The 23,122-nt window shown below is 49.3% G+C and overlaps 2 protein-coding genes across 6 annotated transcripts in view; one reads left to right on the top strand and one right to left on the bottom strand.

Annotated features, from left to right (window-relative positions):
* Nucleotides 1-4,496, top strand: part of IFT25 (intraflagellar transport 25) — a 42,356-nt gene extending 37,860 nt beyond the window's left edge. For all 4 annotated transcript variants that reach the window (XM_086717050.1, XM_086717049.1, XM_086717046.1 and 1 more), the window contains 2 exons: nucleotides 2,561-2,677; nucleotides 4,287-4,496. In XM_086717050.1, coding sequence (XP_086573176.1) covers nucleotides 2,561-2,677; nucleotides 4,287-4,364 — 195 coding nt within the window. In that variant the 3' untranslated portion in view covers nucleotides 4,365-4,496. The remainder of the gene's footprint in view (nucleotides 1-2,560; nucleotides 2,678-4,286) is intronic.
* DIO1 (iodothyronine deiodinase 1) lies at nucleotides 4,429-22,235 on the bottom strand. Of its 2 annotated transcripts, XM_025934791.2 has the most exons (4): nucleotides 21,831-22,223; nucleotides 13,098-13,241; nucleotides 7,175-7,374; nucleotides 4,429-5,172 (listed from the first exon to the last, which is right to left on the bottom strand). In XM_025934791.2, exons 1-4 carry the CDS (start codon nucleotides 22,150-22,152, stop codon nucleotides 5,104-5,106), a joined length of 735 nt encoding a protein of 244 aa, XP_025790576.1. In that variant the 5' UTR covers nucleotides 22,153-22,223; the 3' UTR covers nucleotides 4,429-5,103. The 2 variants fall into 2 exon arrangements, with proteins under 2 accessions (XP_025790576.1, XP_025790577.1); XM_025934792.2 differs by lacking the exon at nucleotides 13,098-13,241 and having other exon boundaries at nucleotides 21,831-22,235.
* Between the last annotated feature and the right edge of the window lie 887 nt (nucleotides 22,236-23,122).

The raw sequence follows: 23,122 nt of genomic DNA, 5'->3' as shown, positions 1-23,122 counted from the left end.
AAGGACCAGGACTTTGTGCTTCAAATGCATCAATCGTGGGCCACCTCAGGAATTTCTGGGTAACACGGCTCCTGTCACTTGAGGGCACTTGTCAGGAGAAAGGGCATCTGTGAGGAACCAATACAGCAGCTGGCAGATGGGTGCATTGGCTTGGTGAGAGGGACCAGGGTGGATCACCAACAACATCCAGTATCTCAGTGCTCCTCAAACTGTGGTCCCTGAAACAGCAGCGTCAGCCTCCATCTGAGAACTTGTTAGAAACTCAGATTTCCTAGCCCCCCCCCTCCCCCCCCTGCAGATCTGGTGAATCAGAAATACTGGGGGGTGAGACCCATGAATCTATTTTAACAAGCCCTCCAGGGAATTTTAATGCATGCCGAAGCTTGAGAACCACCACACTGTAGAGAATGATGACTAGAAACTAAAAGACATTGGAGGAAAAAAACAGAAAAATGAAGCGGCTATACAACACATGTTGCAAGAGAAATGAAAGAACACAAGAACTGAGGCCCATGGAAGACAAAAAGCTCAAAGAAGAGATACAAGGATTTAAAGAAAAAATTATAAGGCACGGAAGATGAACAGTGAGCTGCCAGAGCTAATAAAAGAAATGGAAGAGAAAAAAAAAAAAACCATTTCAGAGGTAAAGCCACGTAAGAAACAAAGGGATGATGATGGTAGTTGCAACAGTCAGCATTCAGTTAGGACCCTACAATCACCCCAGATACGTATTTAAAGCGGAGAGGGAAATAGTGCAGGGAATTTGTTACAAAATGTTGAAGAGGCTGGGAAAACAAACAGGAGGTAGGAATGTAACCCAACGTTGGCACCCATGAGCCACACTCACTATTGACCAGCAGAGGCACCATCACTGTCTCTGAACAGAAGCCACCCGCTGCCATGGTGATAAGACAGCCACAGTGCACGGTCCCCTTCCATCCCTATAGCCAGATATGGGAAAAATGGCTTCTCCCTTCTACCCACCTTCGAATCTCCCACCAGCGCTTCCCAGTGGCAGAACCTAAGCAGAACACAGTCAGTCTTCAGGCTTCCAGGTCCCTGAAATCCAGAGGAGAGGGTGCGCAGATGGGAATGGGTGAGAACCAATAAGCTTTATCTGGCTCAGTAATAAACCCAGTTTAGGAAGAATCCGGGTCAGAGGAGAGAGATTGAGAAAAATCACGGAATGAAATAGAACACAGATTTAAAAAAATAGTTACAGAGAATAGCTATGGAAGAAAAGGGATACAGCATACCTAATTATAGTTCCTAAGAGAGTAGGATAAAATACAACAGAAAAGATGTTCCAGGCAACTGAAGAGAATGTCCTTGAAATTTAAAAAAAAAAAAAAAAAAGAAGAATTAAAGCTTAAGACCAGAAGAGGATGTTATATGTGCCTTAGTTGTTTAGACTAGCATAACAAGAATGCCATACGCTGGGTGGCTTATAGACAACAGAAATTTATTTCTTATAGTTCCAGAGTCCAGAAGTCTGAGATCGGGGTGCCAGCAAGGTCAGGTGAGGGCCCTCTTCTGGGGTTGCAGACTTCTCGTGTCCTCACATGGTGGAAGGAGACAAGCTAGCTCTCTGGGGCCTCTTTTATAAACACGCTAATCTCATCCCAAAGGGGTCCGTCCCGAAGGATGATTCATTCAGCATTCCTCCCAGGACTGCCCTGATACTATGACGCTGGGCTTTCGGGTTTAGCATATGGATCTGGCAGGGGTGGGGGGGCACCACCATTCAGACTATAGCGGTATTACAGGACATTTCGATACTAGAACAATCACCACTGGACTATGTCTTGGTGAAGTTACTGAACCTCAAGTATAAAGAAAGAATCTGACAGGTTTGGGGCAGAATAAAAGCAATTCAGGCAGGAAGTGCTAGGAGTAATCAGGCTGGCCTCAGACTTTTCTTCTCAGGACTTCTAGACAACAGTGGCGCTATATCTGCAAATCTCTGAGGTAAAGAGACTGAAACACAAGAGTCTAAAACCCAGCCAGGTATCCTGCAGGCTTACAGACAATAGACTGGTGGCTGCAAATATGCAAGACTTCATTTGGGGAATACAAGACCCATGTGCTTTTCTTGAAAAACCTACTTGAGACTTTTTTTTTTTCTAGAGAGAGCAAGGGGGGAGGGGCAGAGGGAGAGAGAGGACCCCAAGCAGGCTCCACATTGAGTGTGGAGCCCCACGTGGGGTTTGAGCCCACTACCCTGGAATCCTGACCTGAGCTGAAATCAAGAGTCAGGCACTCAACCGACTGAGCCACCCAAGCGCCCCCGACTTGAGACTTTCAGTGATGTAATCTATATGGCAAAATAGGTATCCTGAATCCTTCCTCAGTCGAACCCCTAACTATGCTGGATGAAATGTATTAACATACATTCTTAAATTCATGGCTGAGCTTACCAGAAATGAAATAGTCTGTGGCCAGTTCAGCAGAATTAGAGTTGAATCCAAACCTCTTGAGTCCCCTGCACTTGGTCTTTTTTCCATCTTTGCCGTGTAGGTTTCTCTGCTTTAACACCCTCTTCCCTTTCCGTGTTCTCCAGGTTTCCGTTCCAGAAGGCCTGGACCTCCTTGAGGACCAAGCCCGAATGCCCCCACCTATGACAGGCTTTCCAGACCCACCCAGCTCCAAGGGATTGCTCTCTCCTCTATACTCCCAGATCAGTCTTTTTTTTTTTTTTTTTTTTTAAGTTTATTTATTTTTTAAAGAAAGGAACAGAGATAGAGTGCAAGCAGGGGAGGGGCAGAGAGAGAGGGAGACACAGAATCCGAAGCAGGCTCCAGGCTCCGAGCTGTCAGCACAAAGCCCAACACGGGGCTCAAACCCACGAACAGTGAGATCATGACCTGAGCCGAAGTCGGACGCTCAACCGACTGAGCCACCCAGGCGCCCCTGATCAGTTAGTCTTATCTCAGCTGTCCCCATCGTATTTGCTTTGAGTTTCGGTCATTGCCATGTATGCCTAGTCGCCCACGAGGTTAAGCTGCTGGAGAACAATATAGCTGGACCTTGTCCATCTATGCATTTCTTAGCACCCAGAAAAGACTCAGTGCTCAATGTCTGAAGCATTTAACTGAAGAGAATTGAATTGGCACGCTTGGGGTCTATTTTAACATTCTAAAACCTCCTCAGTTCCAGCCACTATTGTTCACTGAAAACTGGGAGCTTTCTGTGCATTTAGAGGCATGAATCGGGGGACCATCTGGGAAGTGGTTCAGAGGAGCATGGCCTTAGCCGCTGTCTCCTTTTGTGGAACTTGGTACTTAGGAAGGACAGTGCTCGGCTGTGCGTTAGCCCCGCCATTTTCCCAGCTACTCATTCTCTGTCTAACCTCACAAACTTATGCCAGCATTGCTTTGGCAGGGTGAAGAATTTTTATCCAGTGTCCCTACTGTCATGCCTTCCCTCCATCCCCCACTCCCTGAAAAGGGGGCCCAAGGAGGCAGTTGTGAAATAACAATAATAATGGCCAACACATCCATGGCATATTCTCCAAGGCAGGGACAGTGCTTTACTCTTTCCGAGAGTAGAATTTTCTGAGTGCTTTACTCATGAATCGTGTATGCAGCAGGCGCTGTTGATATCCCATTTTATAGTTCAAGATACCAAGGCAGCTTAGCCAAAGTCCCACAGCTAGCGGGGAGCAGAGCCAGGACTCTGGCTTGAACTTAGAGATGGGGTTTGAATCTCTGTGGGTTACTTACTAGTTCTGAGACCTTTCACAAGTTACTTAACTCTGAGCCTTCAGTTCCTCATCTACAAAATGGGGATAATAATTTCCTCTTTGAAATATATGAAGATTAAGTGAGTTAACATATCTGAAAGTGGGTAGCTGGTAGATGATTAGAGATAACTTTTTAAAAAAAATAAAATAGCAATGTTAATAGTATTAACATTGTGGCAACTAAGGCAGAGCCAAAGAGAATGTTTTCATGTTAGAAAAATGTCTCCCGGGGCACCTGGGTGGCTCAGTCAGTTGGGTGTCCGACTTCGGGTCAGGTCATGATCTTGCTGCTTGTGGGTTCGAGCCCCACTTCAGGCTCTGTGCTGACAGCTGGGAGCCTGGAGCCTGCTTCAGGTTCTGTGTCTCCCTCTCTCTCTGCCCCTCCCCTGCTCATACTCTGTCTCTTTCTCTCCCTCAAAAAGAAATAAAACATTTAAAAAAATTAAAAAGAAAAAGGAAAAATGTCTCCCAAGTCCATTCTTTTATGTCATGTTGTGAAGGTAGCTTGATTCCAATGTGAATCAAAATTTTTTTTTCTTTAAAGGCAACGGCCCCTGGACCAAATGAGGCACTTCCAGCATATGGTATTTTTGCTGATCAGATCACACTGGGCTATAATTAAAGCTGAAACAGGCTGACACAAATTGGAAAAGAAAATGTAAAGATCACACCGAAGCCATCCCAAATAGCCTGAGATGTTTTAATCATTCTGTATTAGCTTTACTGCATCTTAAAACATTTTCGTTCAAGTCAAGTCACAGCTGTGTGCACTTTAGACTGTGGCCGTCATAGACAAACGTGAAAAGAAGCAGAGTTAAAACAGATGAATACCAATGGTTATCCATGAGTCTGATGTAATGTAACACAAATGACCATTAGGAGACTTGCAAAGAAATCAGAGAAACAATTTCAAATACGAGCTTCCGCATCAATGAACGACAGCTTTCAATTCCTCATCTCTCTCTCCACAACAGGAGTTCTCCCCATGCTTGGTTCTAAAAACCAATTTAGTGTCTTAGATGATCAGTTCCATAAACGGCAAATTTGGTAGAATGAATTTACCTGACGTGAGGACTGCCGTATGTAACCACTTGGTATCAGAGTGGCTGGAGATGGGGACCACGTGCAATGAATGTGTTCTCTGCCGTGGGGGCAGCATTGACATTCTGTACAGTCTTTAACATTCAGCTCACTTGCTGCTTCGTTTTCTGACTGCAGTTGCTCGGCTAGATCAGACAGCTCTGAGCTAGTAGTTCAGCTGGAGATACAGGTCAAGAGGTAACAGCCACATGGGCTGGGGGGAGAGCGAGGACTTGAGGAGCCCTCCTGCTGATCACCTAGGGCTGGGGGATCTGCCCAGACTAACTGTGGAGCTTTTCCAGAACAGCGCGAACTTCCTCTGGATGGTAGTTCCAAGGGCCAGGTTTACCCTGCAAGAGAGATAAATCAGCATTCCCAGATTTCCGACTTGCAGGAATTAGCAGGTCTGGAGCTTAGCTGAGAGAACTGGGCTGGTGATAGCTACATGGGAGTTGTCAGGATGGTGTAGACAATGGCAGATGCAACCATAAAGCGGATGGGATCACCCAGGGGGAGAGTGTGGAATGGCACTCACATTTAATGGGCAGACTGGACAGAGAAGTCTGAGGAGAACCAGAGGGGGTAAAGTGAATAGTTTCAAAGGAGAAAGGGGTCTCTACAAATAAGCTGTTCTTCCATAAATTCTTCCATAATTTAGATAGGCGTTATCTTCTCTATCCATCAGAACCACCTCTGCCTCTCCAATCCCCATGCCCTCGTTCAGCCCTCTTCATTCCCTACTTGGGCAGCCATCCCACCTCCTGACTATCCCCAGTCCTCAGTCCCTGCCCCCTCCAGTCAATGCCTCACCCTATTGCCAGTGATCTTTCTAAAATACAGATCTAGTCTGTATTTTAGACTAGACTGCCTGTCTCCTGCTCAAAACTCCCATTGGCTCTCCTCTGCCCTAAGAGGTAGGCTGGACTCCTTGGCCCGGAAGGAGCCCCAGTCACCTAAATGCCCCGACTCGCCATTCACACCCTGCCCTAACATGCCTCAGTGCCTTTGCTCACCTTCTTCCCTATATTTGCCATGATTTTCACTCACCATGCTCATGTGGCTGGCTTCCTGGCCTTTAAGCCTCAAGCAACTGTCACCACCTCTAAAGAGCCTACCTCTCTTCCTCAGGGGTCAGGAAATTTACAGTCTGAGAGCCAAATGTGTCCTGATGCTCACACTCTTCCATTTACATATTGTCTATGCTGTTTTTGTGCTCGGACAGCAGGATTGAATGGTTGTCACCGGGATTATTTGGTCCACAAAGTCAAAAATATTTATAGTCTGGCCCTTTGCAGAAAAGGTTTGCTGATCCCTGCTCTGGAGTGTCACAGCACTTGGGACACTGGAGCACTCTATGTGTGTCCTCCTCATCCTCCAGACTGTGAGCACCTCCAAGTAAGGGGTGGGCCATTTTCAAATCGTTTTTGTGTTGCCAGTCCTTGCACGGGGCCTAACCCTGCTTGGCCTCCATCGTGCCATCTTAGAGCCATGTCTCTGGGGAGGAGAAAGGAAGAAGGACCTGAATTCTTGTCCTGTGGCCCTTGGCACCCTGGGGATTCATCTGCAAATTGTTGCTCATTTTACCCGCATAAGTAGGGCCAGCTTGACACGTGGGCAGGGGAGCATCCACATGGTTGGGCTTCATGTGCTCTCCAAGGCTTGAAACCCCTAAGGCAGCTATAAAACAGTTTCTGCCCTCTCAGGGGAGGCCAACAGTGCCCGAGTGGTCAGAGGCTGTGCTTACACCCCCCTCCCTGGCCAGGCTGGAAGTCCTAATGGGGACACAATCACCAGAAAGGAAGCCAGGACTCAATTCCTGCCTTGAATCCCTGCTTTGGCATTTTCAGCTCTTAACTACAGGGTTTGCTCTCTTCCCCCTCCTACAACCCCCACCAGGTTCAGGCTGGCCTTGGAGATTAGCAGCTTCAGACCCTCCCATTCCTGGCCTGTCCCATTCAAAGGATTTAGAACTGAAATCAGAGCCTTGCGCAGTGTGACCTTGGGCAAGTCAATGTCCTCCGAGCATTGTTTAGGAAATGGAAACTACATCTTCTCATTCAGCTTCAAACTGAACTAGGGCTGGGCCAGTCTTCTGGGTGTGGAAGGCAGCCAGGAGGCTGCGGCTCCAGTCCAAATGCTAGGGACAGGAAAGTCCCATTATTTCACCTCCTGTGAGGTGGGGGGCCAGAACCTCCATTTTGCAGAAGAGGAAAGGGAAACTCCAAGACAGGAAAGGACTTGCCCCTGGTCACATGCCGGTAAATGGCTGGGCAACAACTTGAATGCTGATCTGCCTGATACGAAGCCCTTTCCGCCCTCACCCACCCTGGGCCCCTTGCCCCTAGGCACCACCTTATAGAGGATCCTGCCCGCCTGGAGCACATAGAGCCTCTCGGGCAGCGCTGCGTAGAGCCGGCTGCTTTGGTTCTTCATTGTGTCTACCACCACAGGGCACTGGGGGCTCCTGTCCAGCAGCAAGCAGGCTGCCTGCAGGCGGTCCTGGAGATTCCGATGATTCCTGATGTTCACATTGTTCTTGAAAGCCCAGCCATCTGCAAAAGAAAGGATGGGCAGCGGGCCTCACAGGCATGGCACATATTTTCCGCAGATTAAATACCCCCATCCCCATCCCCACCCCTTTTTAACGGAGGGTCCCAGATGAGCCCTTGACCATGATTTGGCCCAGTGTCCTATTATGTGTGAATGAATGAGATCACATAGGGAGATACTGACTGACCCAAAAACAAAGCCTAGGGCTCCTGACTCCCAGACCTCAGCTCTTCAGCATGAGAGAGTCCAATAGGCCAGTGCTTCCCGAATTTGAATGTGCATTTGATCCTCATGAGGGCCTTGTTAAAGGAACATCCTGATTCGGTCTGTCTAGGGTGGCACTGAGAGTCTAGCTGGTGCTTAGGAGGCCAAGGCTGCTTGCTCCCTGGACCACACTCTGAGAGGCAAGGGTCTAGAGCAGTAGTTCTCTGCAGGCATTCCGTCCAGACGAGCAGTGCTGGCCTCACCTGGGGCTTTATTGCTAATTCTCAGGCCGCATCCTAGACTGACCGGGAATGGGGCCCACCAATGTGTTTTCACAGCCTTCCAAATGATTCTAACACACACACTGAAGTCTGAGAACTACTATCCAGAATCTAGACAATCTCCCTCTTCTAATTATTCTCCACCAGAATGTTCTTTCCAAAATGCAAACCTGACCATGGCATTCTCTGGCCGTGGCTTTTCATGGCTCCCTGTCATCCTCGGGATAGATCTCCCCAGTGACCTGGCCTGACTCACCTACATTCCTCCAGCCTCTGCTCCAGCCAGGTGGGTGAAACACCTGGGACCCCTTGACCCACAACCCCCAAGCTGCCTCTCACTTCCACCCTCTTCATCACGGTGCCGCCTTCACCCACGGTGTGAGGGCAACAGAACCTTCTCTTTCCTATGACTTCTGGCACTGCTGCTGGTGGGCTGTCCGGACAGCCCCAGGGTGCCTGCCACTCAGGGTGAGCCGACAGCCAAGTACAACTGCCAGCCTGGCAGTGACCTTACTTTCAACTCCTCCTAAGAAGTATCCCTGCCTCCCTCCTGATCTTGCTCCTCTCTAACCCATCATCCAAAGATCTCTGGCAATGCTACCAACACAAAATGTAATCTGATTTGTTTCTCTGCTTACAAACCAGTTACAGGACCGGCTCCTTGGCATAGCGTGTAATGATCCCGTCCATCTCTCTCCATGCGTACTTCCGGTCACGGCTCCCTGTCCTCCCACGTCTAGCTGAAGTGAATCCTCCTCAAATGATGCCGCCCCCTCTCTTCCCTGTCTCCTTACCATCTCTTCCACATTTGAGATCCTACCTGTCCTTTTAAGGCTCACCTTGGGGCGTTTAGGTGGCCCAGTCGGTTAAGCGTCTGACTTCAGCTCAGGTCATGATCTCACAGCTTGTGAGTTCAAGCCCCACATCCGGCTCTGTGCTGACACAGCTCGGAGCCTGGAGCCTGCTTCGGATTCTGTGTCTCCCTCTCTCTCTGCCCCTCCCCTGAGACCGCTCAGTCTCTGTCTCTCTCTCTTTCAAAAATAAATAAACATAAAAAAAATTAAGAGGCTCACCTCTACCATGGTGCTTCTCAACGTTGGGACTACTGACATTTGGTGGGGGGCGGGGTGCCATCCTGAGTGTTCCCCGATGTTGAGCAGCATCTTTGGCCTCTACTCACTAGGTGTCAGCACCGCTCTGACAATTTGTGACAACCAAAAACATCTCCAGACATTGCCAAATACCCCTTGGGGGACAAAACCACCCTCAGTTGAGAACCACTCAACTGTCCTCCAGGAAGCCTTCCCTGACACACTCAGCTGTATGATATCGGGCAGGATCTTGAAATCTCTTTAAAAAAAATTTTTAATGCTTATTTATTTTGCAGAGAGAGAGACAGACAGAGCATGAGCAAGTGAAGGGGCAGGGAAAGAGGGAGATGCAGAATCCGAAGCAGGCTCCAGGCTCTGTGCTGTCAGCACACAGCCCAATGCAGGGCTTGAACCCATAAGCCGTGAGATCATGACCTGAGCCGAAGTTGGATGCTCAACCAACTGAGCCTCCCAGGCACCCCTGAAATCTCTTTAAATTCTCAGCTTCCCCATATGTTATGGGATTAATAGAACCTATGTTGCAGATGGCTGTGCAATGGCTTGTATGAGATAACTTATACAGAAATCCCTTCATAGAAGCTGCTTGAAAAATACTGGTTTATTTTGCCCGAGTGCCCTAAATAACAGACAGGTGGGAAAGAACCCAGTTTTTATTCTGTCCTGCAGAATACTGCTACTTTGCTCTGGAGATGCCCCAAACCACTTTGACTGCTTAACTTTAAACAGGAGGGGATTTTCAACTGGCCTCATTTGCCAAGGTGTCCCTCTGCCTACTTACAGGAAGTGGTACTCATTAGTTAATGGGCCCACAGTTTGAAAAAAAACAACCATAAAGTGCTACCGGCCTTGCCCTTCTACTTGCCTCATTTCTGGGGAGCCTGGGACCCGGGTAATGTGGTCATGGTTTCCTTCGGAAGCCACGTGGCCTGTGTTTACAGTAATAGCTGCCTCCCAGGGTAATATAAGTTGATTAAGTCTATCAGCAGAGTCCTCTGCTCAGGAACCTTACTCCAAGAAAAACCAGCTCTCAGGAGAAATTCACACCAAGATACAAGTGCCTGGCCATAGTGTAAAGTAATTATTACCTGCCCCAAGACACCAAAACTTTGTAGATGACGGTAACACCGGCCTACATTGGCCTCATGTGTAGGCAGTCAGTCTCATGCAACAATTACTCACTGGGGCTTCACAACAGCCACCCACGGGAGGTCAGGCGGGATTCTCGTTCTCATCCTGAAGCTGAGACCATGGAGGCCCAGGAGGAGCAGTGACTTGCTTCCCCAGCTTTAACTGTGAGTTCCTGAGAGGCAGGAACTGTGTGTGTCGTTTGTCTCAATATCCCTGAGCCCAGCCCAGGGCTGGCACACAGCAGGTTCTCATTAAACATCGTCAAGCGAGTGTGAGGTTGGTGTTGCCATCCTGTTTCAGCGTGGCAGAAGTGGGCACGGCAGGGAAGCTGTCCAAGGTCACGTGGCCAGCACGTGATGGAGCCAGGAGCCGCACTCAGGTCTGGAGCTCCAAAGTCCGTGTTCTTCCCACCATGCCTCATGCCTCCCTGTAATTTACCCGGACAAACATGGGGCGTGGGGAGGAAAAGGAAGCCAGCTGACTTGGGCCACAGGTCCCAGACCTGGTGGGATTGGTGGATACTGGCTCTGTGCATTTTAATTTCGGGGTTCAGGCCGTACTCACTCCTGTCTGGTTGACAGAAACAAGTACCCCCGGGGAAAGAGATGGGGAGAAGGAAGAAATGCCTGAACTAGGAGTGGCAAAGCACAGGGGCAAGAAAACTGTCAGAACAGGGTGAGGAAGTCCTTCCTCAAAGGCTTTGAGGTTCTGGAAAAGTTAAACCTATTGGGGCTGACCCCAGGAGGAACAGGACAGATACCAGGACCAGAAACCATTTCTGTGACGATCCACCCCTCTTGTCACGGTTTACAACTTGTTCCTTTAGAGATTAAAGCTGGATCCTCCAGGACCTTGTCACTACAAGTGTGGTCCCTGCACCAGCAGCCTCAACCTCCCCTGGGGAGCTGCACTGCGGCACTGCTGAGCCAGAACCGGCTGAGGTCCCCAGGTCATTGACGCGCACGTTCAAGTTTAAGTGCTGCCCCAGGACAGTTAAATCAGCTTTGGCTGAGCTTTGGATGAGCTTTGGCTGCCGGCTGTGATGACATCAAGTCAATGTCTCCTCTCGGCCATGGAGACCACAGACACCTGAAGGTGCCCAAATTCTCTCTCTGGAGCTCCTGGCTGCTGCTCTCCCAAAGGAGTGTTTGGCCCGGAGGCACACTGAGCTAGCATTTGCTCTCCTGTTACCTACACTCTTTTCAATTGCGTTATGGAAAAGCTTTAAAGTACATAAACGTAGAGCGAACAGTATAATGAATCTCTTGTGTACCTATTCCCCTATGCTAGCTAATATTTTAGGTTGCCCCAAACCCTTAATGGGGACAGACGCCGCCAATGAAATGAACACAGTATTAAGTTGAAAGAAGTTCTCAGGGGCGCCTGGGTGGCGCAGTCGGTTAAGCGTCCGACTTCAGCCAGGTCACGATCTTGCGGTCTGTGAGTTCGAGCCCCGCGTCAGGCTCTGGGCTGATGGCTCGGAGCCTGGAGCCTGTTTCCGATTCTGTGTCTCCCTCTCTCTCTGCCCCTCCCCCCTTCATGCTCTGTCTCTCTCTGTCCCAAAAATAAATAAACGTTGAAAAAAAAAATTAAAAAAAAAAAAAAAAAGAAAGAAGTTCTCAAACCTTTGGGTGCAATAAATCAGGATGCAATGGGCCTGGGTGGGGGCCCTGGAATATCCTTTTTTTTCTTTAATTTTTCTAATGCTTATTTATTTTTGAGAGAGGGGGAGAGAGAGCACGAGCTGGGGAGGGGCAGAGAGAGAGGGAGACACAGAATCCGAAGCACGCTCCAGGCTCTGAGCTGTCGGCACAGAGCCCAACGCAGGGCTCAAGCCCACTAGCTGCGAGATCATGACCTGAGCCGAAGTGAGACTTTTAACCAACTGAGCCACCCAGGCGTCCCTGGAATATCCATTTTTAACAAGCAACCCACGTAGCTCTGACTTCAGGGATCCAGGAAGCATATTGGAGAAAGCGCTGCTGGGCCATCTTTGCTGATAATTAATAGCAGCCTACACTTGATAGCACATGGATAAACCAGCAAGGCTAATACTGGCCTAAGCACGCTCATTCATCCAACTTTTGCTGAGCTCTGATTCTGCAACATGGGCTCTGCCAGATGCTGGGGACCGACAAATCGTGTGGGAGGTGGGCGAGTAAATGACACCGGTCCCACTTGCCTTCTTCAGTCTTTGGGTTTGAGAGTTGGGCCACACTCATGGGTCCAACCCCCTCGAAAATCGGGAGATAGGAGTGTGTCTGACCATTCTGTCAAGTTCAAAGGGCTTAGACCATGAGCTCTAGGAGTTTCAGGGAGAGCTCTCCGGAAGAGAGCTGCCCAGGAAAGGAACAAGATTAAACGTGAAGTAATGAAGATGTGTGGCCACCTGTTAGGGGCTGAAGAAAGAATGCTTGCCCCAGATGAAAGTTAGCCTGGAGCAGTGGTTCTCAAAGTGTGGTCCCCAGACCAGCAGCTTCAGCATCACCGGGAGCTTGGCAGAAATTCAAATTCTCAGGTCTAACTGATAAACTCTGGGGTGGGCTCCAGCAGTCTGTTTTAACAAGCCTTCCGGGTGCTTTTGAGGCTCACTAAAGCTTGGGAACCATTGACTGGGATGAACCAGTGTCCCTTTGAGCTTGGAGAGTCTTAGGCTGGATTTCACAAGTAGCTCTAGAGCAGTCATTCCGGTCTAAATTCCTCCTCCTAGCTTCTCTCCCTTGATTTCCCTATTTATCCATTCAAAATCGTGGGTCCTCTGCCAGGGAGACTTGTCCCTCCAGGTCTTCTGCTCTGTGTGCCCGGTTGAAGGCACAGGCGGTGGAGTTAGCAGCGCTGGTAAACCCAGCAGGGACTGAACATGGCAGGTATGCAGTGAATAGTGGGGCTCTTTCCCTCACTCCGCTTCCTCCCCAATCCCCAACCTTGAGACAGGGCCTGGGGGAAGCAGGAGAGAAAAGAGAAGGTAGGAAGAGGTAAGGGCAGGGCGTCTCTCTCTACCTGATGCGTGTGCTTCTTCGATGTAGATGATGAGAAAGTCTGCTATGGAGCAAAAGTCTTCAATAAGTCTCTTGAACTGGTCAAATTTGAAAAGAAATGAAGGTCAGGTACAACTTCCAAAATTCAGCACCAATGGCCGGTTGCCTGAAACAGGAACGGAACCAGCAACAACCAGTCATCTACACACAGCATTGATTTGCCAGTAACTTCTTTACTCCTGCCCTCACTTCTATCACCACCATTAAAAAAAAATGTTTTTTAATGTTTATTTTGTGAGAGAGAGAGAGAGAGAGAGAGGAAGAACAGGGGGAGGGACAGAGAGAGAGGGAGGGAGAGAGAATCCCAAGCAGGCTCCACACGGTTACTGCAGAGCCCGATGTGGGGCTTGAAACCACAAACTGTGAGATCATAACCTGAGCCAAAGCATCAAGAGTCAGATGCTTAGCCAACTGATCCACCCAGGCGCCCAAATTCTGTTACCACCTTTATTTTCCCTCAGAGATGAAGCCAGGCCACAGTGGGGGGCTGAAGCCTACAGGACAAGACTGAACACAGGCTGGAGCCAGTTTGCTGCTCTCCACAATAAGGCCATGTTATCAAGGGGTCTCAGTAGACCACCTGCAGCCACTAGGTGGTAATTATTATTATTATTATTTTTTTGACTAGGTGGGAATTAAAATAATGATAAAGAGAGTCCCTCTCATGCAGTTTATAAGGCAGGCACGCACCTGTTTTCTCATGGGATGAGGTTAGCATACCGCAAGGTAGGCAATTTTCCCCCTTGTTTATAGGCTTGTTCCAGGCCACGCAGCAGGTCAATGGTGGAGTTAAAATTAATACTCTGGCTTCTAGACTCTCAATTTAGTACTCTTCCCATTCAAAGCCTCCGTTTCCTCATTCACAAACAGACATAATATAGGATCGTTTTGAGGATTGAAGAAGGTAGTACAGATAAGGGCTTACAATGGTGCCTGGCTTATAGTAGGTGCTCAATAAATGTAAGCTGTTGTTATCGGCTGTCTTATTCCTGAGCTATGAAGTGGGGGAGGGGCAGTGAAGGGGATGCCACCAAGGGGAAGGAAGGATGAGGACAAGACTGGCTACATAATTTGCTAGCCCAGTGCAAAATGAAAATACTGAGCCCCTTGCTTACAAAGTGGGGAGGGGGAGTGCCCCTAAATATATGAAAATAAACAGATTTTCTTCTGTGGTCTCTCTCCTGCACTGGCATGGTATTTTTTAGCTACTGCTTAATGTCACGTTCCCACGGACAGAGGGATATTCATGGGGTGAATGCGGGCCCTCACAGTCACCCAGGAGCCCCAAAACTCGGTGCTCGTGTGCGTGTGTGTGTGTGTGTGTGGCCAGTGGCTGCCAGTTTGCCTCTCCCTGCAGCACCAGATCAACACACTATGCCCCCGCTAGGAGCACAGAAATTGAGCTAGACATTCACCCTTCCCACATGCCCACCCCCCACCTCACAGCATGTAACGACCTCCATTCAGGGACACGTGCCGGCTCCTTGATGGGGGAGGGGAGATGGGCAAGAGGCTTCTCCCACCACGTTACCCCACACACTCAGCACAGTGCACATGGCGCTGTCAGCCCGGGATGGGGACGGCCGCCTCCACGCCCTGCCAGGAGACGTGGCAGGATGGGCTCACGGGACCCCAACCTTCCCCGTGTCTGCGTCCAGGCCCTCTCTGGGGTCAGAAGGAGGCAGCAGTCACTGGATAGCAATAGGAAGGAGGCTGGCCAAGCCCTGCATCTGAGCGGGGTAAGAGTGGGTCGTGGAGAACATGTCCCAGGGAGCGAGGAAGCTGTGGGAGGCAGGATCCTGCATGAGCCAAGGCTCCAAGTCCCCTGGCCCGTCCCATTGTCCCAGCAGGCCTCACTTGTAAAATGCAGATTCAAAGATACAATGATTAAGGATTTCAAACAGCTACTGCAGAATACTGAACCCCTGGCACGGGGCCCTTCCGAATGTGGAACCCTGTGTGACCCACTGGTCCCACACCCACGAAGGCGGCCCTGGGTGGGAGCCTTCTGCAACTCTCCCACCTTAGATTGGGGGTAACTCCAGGGAGCTGCCAGCACCTGGTGGTTACCTGTGGCCGGGGCCGGCATCATCGAGCCCGTCCCTCACATCTGTCAGAGCACAGCAGGCTGCGCACCGTGACGGGTCTGTGCCCGCCAGGCTACTTGTTGCCCCTTGTGGGCAGGGCCTGTTCCTCATTCAACCTCATGTCCCCAAGCACGCTCTCATTCCACCTATAAGCAAGTTATTCAGACTTATCCTGTGCGAGGCTCTCAGCCACGCACCAGGGATTCGGCAGAGAACAAAGCCAGCAGGCCCCTGCCTGCATGCAATTTGAGGTCTATTTAATGGCAAAAAAACAAGTAAACACATAAATGTGGTAATTTCAACTTGCGATAAGTGTTACGAAAGAGACAATCAAGGAGTGACCTACTTTAGACAGGTGGGTCGGGAGAGGCCTCCGAGGAGATGCCATTTAACCTGACAAATGAAGGATAGGAAAGAGCCAGCCATGGGCAAAGGGAGGAGAAGGGCATTCCAGACAAAAGGACTCTATCATGTACAAAGACCCTGAGGCAGGACAGAGCTTGGCGTGTTCAAGGACCTGTAAGGCCACTGTGACCAGAGCCAGGCCTGGGGAGGGGGTGGGAGAGTGGGTAACGGGAGGCATGACTGGAGAGGTAGGTATGGGCCAGGAAGGCAGGCTCTCCTATGCCTTGGTGAAAAATCTGGATTTTATTCCACGTACGATGTGACATCATGGAGATATAAAACAAGGATGGTGGATATTTGTTGCAATTTTGGCTGCCCAGTTCCTAAGCCTCCTTCCTAGTAGGAATTTCTTATTTTGTATGCTATTAATGGGAGAGTATGCCTCTGTGGAGGAGAGAGGGGCCAGGTCTGTTCTCTGTCCTGAGTAGCCAAGGCAAAAGCAGAGACCCAGGCTGGGCTGATTGGACTCTCCCACATAGATCTTTGATTCTGGAGTCATTGGGATGGCAGAATTCATCCATGGCCCAGTGGTAGTGCCCCTGTCAGGGATGGTGGGGTCCTGGGGGTGGGGGGTTGGTTCTCAAGGCAACCACAGTGACAGCAGCATCCTGGCCTGACTGTTGATGCTAAAAGACAGTCCAGGCCCAGGGCTCCAACTGTGGTTGATTCTGGAGATCTTACAACACTTTATTAATATGTTCTTTTGCGTCCGTATGTTTGTGACTAAGAAAACCAGAGTGAGTTTCTGTGGCTCGCAAGCCAGAGCCCTGACTGTTACGGTAGGGGCATATAATAATGAAACACGATTAGAATTACACTTGGACATCACTCTTTGGAGAAAGGCCTGAGGATGAGAATGGAAGTGGGCAGGACCCAGTTAGGGGGCGTCAGAGAAACGCACGTGAGAGATCATGGGAGCCCGGGCAATATGTGGGCAGCAGAGAAGGGGAAAGATAGAACTTGCTGATGGAGGGGAACAGAGGGCATCTTACCTTGCCGATGCTTCATTCCATGAGTTACACCCTCACCTTGTTGTGCAATGGGTTTGAAGCAGCTTACACATATAGTAAAATATTTTAAAAAATCATGCCCTTCTGGGAGGCACAGAACAGAAGGGAATTATGGAAGACAAATAAACCAGTTCTAAGGTCCCATGCATTCACTGCAACCGAACTAATATTTGACTGAGTTTCCTGGTGCCCAAGTACAGATAGAAACAATTGGTTATATAGTCCTCATTTTTCAGTACATAAGGAGAAAGCTGGCCAGGAGATACAAATCTCTCCTTGTCCTTGGCTCACAGATTTTCTCTTAGGAGGCCCTAGGGAGTACCAAGTGGGCCTCAGTCCCCTGTTGGTTGATTACACAAGTCCTCACCCATGTGACAGGGTTGCCCAGGCCTCATCAGGGGAGACTCAGAGGTAAGTCAAGGCCAAGTGGTCAGCCATTGGCCTCCAATGACCCCAGAGTCATGCTTTAGATAAGAACCCAAAAGACTTAAGGTCAGGACCAGTGCTAAATATTAGCTGTCTGGAATTTTGTTTTTAATTGGAACAAAATTCAACACTGATTAGGACATTGGAAGAGACAGAGACATTCGTTTAATTATTTATAGTGTGGTTGGGTGCAGTGATCAGTATTGAGGGCAAAGTTTAAACTGGGTTCCCCACTTACGTGGTAGCAGAGGGGAAGGATGGGTGCAAGGGGGTAACAGTACAGAGGGTTGGCACTCTGCCTGTGTGCACAAGCCACGGTGCAGAGAACACCATTTCAAATGTCAGGCAAGTGCCGCCAAGTCCAGCTTGTCTGTATAAATGGGAAAACAGCTCTGCAGCAGCTGGACTTGAACCCACCATCCTGACCTCCATGCCAGTAAATTAACCCCCATGGCAGGCTCTCTCAGCAGACAAAGCCCATTTATAGTTGCTAGATGGCACCTCCTAAGTACACTGGGAGAGATTTTAGAGGATAGGAAACAGGGGCTGAAATAAATCCAGTTTCATATTAACTCTCAAGTGCCTAGAAAATAAATTACCCACCATCGCCTTCTACCACAACACACCAGTTTAATCAATATTTTGCTGTGTGTGTGTGTGTGTATGTCATGTGTGTACATGTGCATGTACATGCAGAGGATAGGAGGTGGCTGGGAATTTCTCTGAGCCTCTGTTGTCTGATACAACAACAAAAAGCACAGTAGCTGAGAGTCAGAAGGCACAAGTTCTAATTCAGGCTCTATAAGAACTTGCCATATGACTCTGAGTCAGTAATTTCCCTCGCTGGGCCTTTGCATCTGAAAAAATGAAAGAACTGCTTTAGATTACCCATAGAGTCTTCTAGATCTTCCAGTCTGTGGCTGTAAAATGAGCTCAGATTTATACCTAAAGCATACATCAGAGATTTTTAGTGGTCTGGTGGGTTTCCAAAGCAGTTATAGGATATCTTTCTATTAAGCAGAACTGATCATGTTAATGCCCTGCTTGAAAATCCTTCTGGAACTCACCAATACCTTCAGGATGAAGTCTACCCTCTTCAGTAAGACACATCAGGTCCCTTAAGTGCTGGTCCCTGATGATGGCTCCAGTCTCATCCTTCACCACTTCATGCCTCCCACAGTCCCACTTCTGCCAAACTGACGTCACCTCCACATCTTAGATTGCAGCTCCCCACCTCTGTCCTGCTCTGCTCCCCACTCTCCTGTTCCCCACACACTCCAAAGCTTCACTGTCTCTAGACAATGGGCTCGCCATCCTCTTCCCCAGGAAGCCTTCCTCTGACCACCTTCCTACCCACCCACATCTTCCAGAACCCTCTGCTTCCCTCTCTCACTACACCATCTCCCCCTCTGGGTTATGAGATTTTTCTAGGGCTGACACCAGTTGTGTTGATTTCTGTATCACCAGTATCTATTATTTCAGGACGATTCAGTACCATTATTTCTTTTTTCTTTTTATTTTTTTTTAACGTTTACTTATTTTTGACAGAGAGAGAGAGACAGAGAGAGAGAGACAGAGTGCAAGCAGGGGAGGAGCAGAGAGAGAGGGAGACACAGAATCTGAAGCAGGCTGCAGGCCCTGAGCCATCAGTACAGAGCTCAACGTGGGCTCGAACTCACGAACAGTGAAATCATGACCTGAGCCGAAGTCGGACGCTCAACCGACTGAGCCACCCAGGCGCCCCATCGGTACCATTATTTCTGAATCCATGTGCTAAAAGCCAACTCATTTTAGAAGTAGAGTTTTCTTTTGTCTCTTGGTCTCCTTCTCTCTCCATTCTTCAGTCTCAAGTGCAATAGCAGGGAGCAGAGGCAAATATTTAAAGTATTTAAAATGTGAAGTGGTCCATGGGTGCCTGGGTGGCTCAGACGGTTAGGTGTCCGACTTCGGCTCAGGTCATGTTCTTGCAGTTCGTGGTTCAAGCCCCGGGTCGGGCTCTGTGCTGACAGCTCAGAGTCTGGAGCCTGCTTTAGATTCTGTGTCTCCCTCTCCCTGGCCCTCCCCTGCTCACACTCTATCTCACTCTCTCTCTCTCAAAAATAAATAAACATTAAAAAAATTTTTTTTAAATGTAAACTGGTCCACTGAAAGCAAACAGTTACAAGAAGCGAGTACATTCTGTGAACTGGCCATGAGGCAAGTTGGCTTTCATGGAACTGGTCAGTAGGTGATTGATATTCATCAAATTGGCCTGCTTCTAGCTCAGTGCTTGGCACATAGTGGACACTCAATAAAAGTTAACTGTTATTCTCAGTGTTCTTATTATCGGTGGTCACTTGGCAAATGTTGGATAAATACAGGTCATTTGTGCACCGCAGTTTAAAGTCATGAGCAACTGGGGCACCTGGGTGGCTCAGTCGGTTGAACGTCCGACTTCGGGTCAGGTCATGATCCCACGGTTCGTGGGTTCAAGCCCCGCATCGGGCTCTGTGCTGACAGCTCAGAGCCTGGAGCCTACTTCAGATTCTGTGTCTCCCTCTCTCTCTGCCCCTACTCTGCTCACACTCTGTCTCTCAAAAATAAATAAATGTTAAAAAAAAAAAATTAAAGTCATGTGCAAGAAACTCTTGCCTGTTGCTCTACTTGAAACGCCTTTCCCTTCCCAAGCTATAAAAATCTTACTCATTTTTCAAGGCCTAGTTCCAAAGCCACCTCCTCCAGGAAACATTCCAAGCCCTGCAGGCAAACTTTATACCTTTACAGCCTCCCCCATCTCACAGAACTGTGAGGATTCCTTTACTACGTCCATCTGTGCTGGGAAACCGTAACCTTCTTGAGTGAAGGAGCAAGCTCTTACCTAACTCTGAGTCCTTGGCGTCTAGCTGAGGGCCGGGCACACAGGAGGTGCTCGTGAATGTTTGCTGACTGAAGAAAATGAGATGAAGAAGCCCAGATTCTGGGTCTGACTTGGTCGCTCACTGGCTCTGTTACCTTTGCCTCTCAGCGTTCTCCATTCCCTTCTAAAGTGAGAGGACTGGATCAGGTCAACTTTTCCCAAAGGGTGTTCTTTGGATCATGTGTGATGATGACAGGCATTTCCTCAGGGGGAGACCTGGGGGTTGTGTGTGTGAGGAACATCAGTCAGTGCTTTGTCAGTTTGGTTTTTTTTCCCACAAGTTTTGTTTGTTTTGAAGCTTCAGGGCTTCTCAGAGCTTTAAAAATATTCGCGTGCTGTATGAATTTCCAGGAGGAGGGTATAGCGTGCAGCGTTTCTCAAACTACTTGAATCAGGGAACTCGATGTAGTAAAGCTTATCTGCGGGATTTGGCCTCCAAAGACGTGCTTTGAAAAACACTAGAGTAGCCACCTGCCTCAGGGGCCTTCTCTACTCCATCCGCTGGGTCTGGGTCCCGGGAAATCAGAGATGAATCGGACACAGTACTGTCACGAGGCTCCCCGTTGGGCAGCCAGAGGCTGGGTGGCAAGAATCAGTGTCCGAGGAGAGGGGCAGATGCAGAGCCATGCGTCCAGGAGAGAGAGCGCCTGCCTAGCTGTAGGGCTCTGAGATGGCCTCACAGAAGGGCGTGTGTGTGAGAGCAAGCCCCTGTTGATGAGGCGTTTGGACTGTTGGCGATAGAGGGGAAGAGCCAACAACATGAGCAAGGCCGAGAAGGGAAAGCACAAGGGATGTGCAAGGCCCAAGAATTGGTCTGCAGGCCACAGCGTGAGGCGCAGCCTGCAGGTGAGACGGGGAAGGAAAGCGGGAGTTGGCTCAGGAAGGACCTTGAGCACAAGGCTGGGCCCGGGTTCGTTCTGAGTGCAGAGGGCAGCTGCGGAGGCTGGGGATGCGCTTGCTAAGGGGCAATCTCACAGCCAGTCGCAAGTGGGGTAGCAAGAGAGGGCAACAGGGGGAGGAGGAGGAAGGCCTGGTAGAAGGAACAGCTGTGAGGACAAAAAAAAAAGGGGGGGGTCTGTAAGACCCCACATCGATAGAACTTGTATACATAGGAGAGGGAGAGAGAGTGCTTCAACATATATTTACTGAGCGCCTGCCATGGGCCAGCAGCAGCCAAAAGGATGCAAAGTGGGTTAGACCATGGGCTCCACCTGCATGGAGTGTGCAGGCTAGTGGGGGCGGCACAGAACTACCTATCAGGTCAGGTGCAGTAAAGAGAAGCTTAGGACGTCAGGCATGGAAAAGGAGGTAACCTAGCCTGGTGGGGGATCCAGGGCTGGCTTGTTGCAAGAAGTGGCACTGAGCGGAAGTCTGAAGGATGAGCAGGAGCTGACCAGGCAGAGTGACTCTAAGAGCCTAAGAGCCTGTGGAAGGGGGCGCCTGGGTGGCTCAGTCGGTTGAGCATCTGACTTCGGCTCAGGTCGCGATCTCACGGTTCACGGGTTCGTGGGTTTGAGCCCCACGTTGGGCTCTGTGCTGACAACATGGAGCCTACTTCACATTCTCCTTTCTATCTGCCCTCCCCCACCTCTCAAAAATGAATAAACATTTTTTAAAAATTAAAAAAAATAAATAAAGAGCATATGGAAGGAGCTGAAGGCCAGTGTAGCTGGTTTGTGGGTTAAGGGCCTGGGAAGGTGGCGATGCCGCTCAGAAGAACAGAATCTAGAAGTCCTAGATGCAGGAAGTGAGAAGACAAGAAGCCAAAAGGGAGCAGCCAGAATAGAATTCAGGACTTTCCAACCCACTTCCCCACCCACTGCTGATACCCCCACTCCAAGCGCATCTCAAGCTTGGAACAGTCTCCTGACCTTTCATGAAGTCCCAGATGCTGCACCTCTGTCCTGAGAGCCGGACCACGGGGCAGTTGGGGGCCAGACCTCCTGGCTCAGTCCTGTCCTCGAGTCGCTGCCATCGGACCTTCAGGACAAACCAGAAATACTGCACGCTGTACAGAGTTGGGGCCCAGTTGTCATAGGAAAAGTGGGGGTTCTTCCGGTTCATGGCCACGATGTGTTGCTTGACTCTCGAGGGAAACAATATCAGGAACACTTTGCCCACAGCCACCTGCAGGGCCACCTGAAAGAGGACCCAGAGCCTCCTCAGCCACAGCCCTGCCTGGGGCAGCCCCATTTTGGCACAGCCAGAGCTGGCTCTGGGGCTGGTGGGCAGAGAGGCCACAGCCGGGCGGTAATGGGAGGAGCTGAACAAAGGTGCAGGGTGGATGTAGCCAACCCGGGACAGCACGAAGGTCCTGGGACAGAAGGTGTCTGCCTTCCTGTCAATGGAATGGAAAATTCCAAACCGAGGGCTCAAAGGTCTCTTCTAATTATTATCATTTCTGATCCTTTGCCTTAACCTTTGAGATATCCTTGGACTGAGAGACTTCAGATTTTAAATCCTCCCTCTGATAAATTTTCAAAAACCAATACTTATAAAGATCACACTTAAAAGGACTCTTTGGTCCTTTAGAAAGGCTTTGTTGTAAGTAACTCCTAACATTAATCGTTCTTTTAATCATGTAAATTGTTCCTTTACTAATGAAAGATGGTTTTCCCACTCACAGCTTCTTACTTGGTGGTTGAATGTTTCTGGAGGCATAGCCTCCCCTAGAGGATTTCGGGCCTGGAAACTCCCAGGCAGAGACAGAGCTGGGTTATCCCCAAGAAAACCTGGACCTGTGTGTGTGTGTGTGTGTGTGTGTGTGTGTGTGTGTGTTTGTGTTGTGTGATATAACTACAACACTCTGCACTCAGCAGGGTGGCAGTCCAGAGTGGGGAAAAGACAAGTAAGCAAAAAGTTATCATTTTAGCATATGAAGCACAGAAACAGAAGATGGGTGGGGGGCTTGGAAACGTGGTGGAGGGCGTGTTAATTCTATTTAGAGAGGTCAAGAGGACTTCCCCCAAAGTGATATCTACGCTGAAACCAGAAAGGCAGAATAGCAAGCAGTAAGCCAGGCAAATGGGGACATTGGTCCTAGTGGACGGAACCACATGTCTAAAGACCTAGAAGCCAGAGAGAGCATGGCCCACTGGAAAAATTAAAAGAAGAATCATAGAAGCTCAGAGCTGGAAAGTGTTTTAGAAAACATCTAAAACTA

Source organism: Puma concolor, chromosome C1 (genome assembly GCF_028749965.1).
Source record: "Puma concolor isolate L17-30 chromosome C1, mPumCon1.1.hap2, whole genome shotgun sequence".
NCBI classification, from domain to species: domain Eukaryota; kingdom Metazoa; phylum Chordata; class Mammalia; order Carnivora; family Felidae; genus Puma; species Puma concolor.
This window is presented reverse-complemented; position numbering and strand designations above follow the sequence as displayed.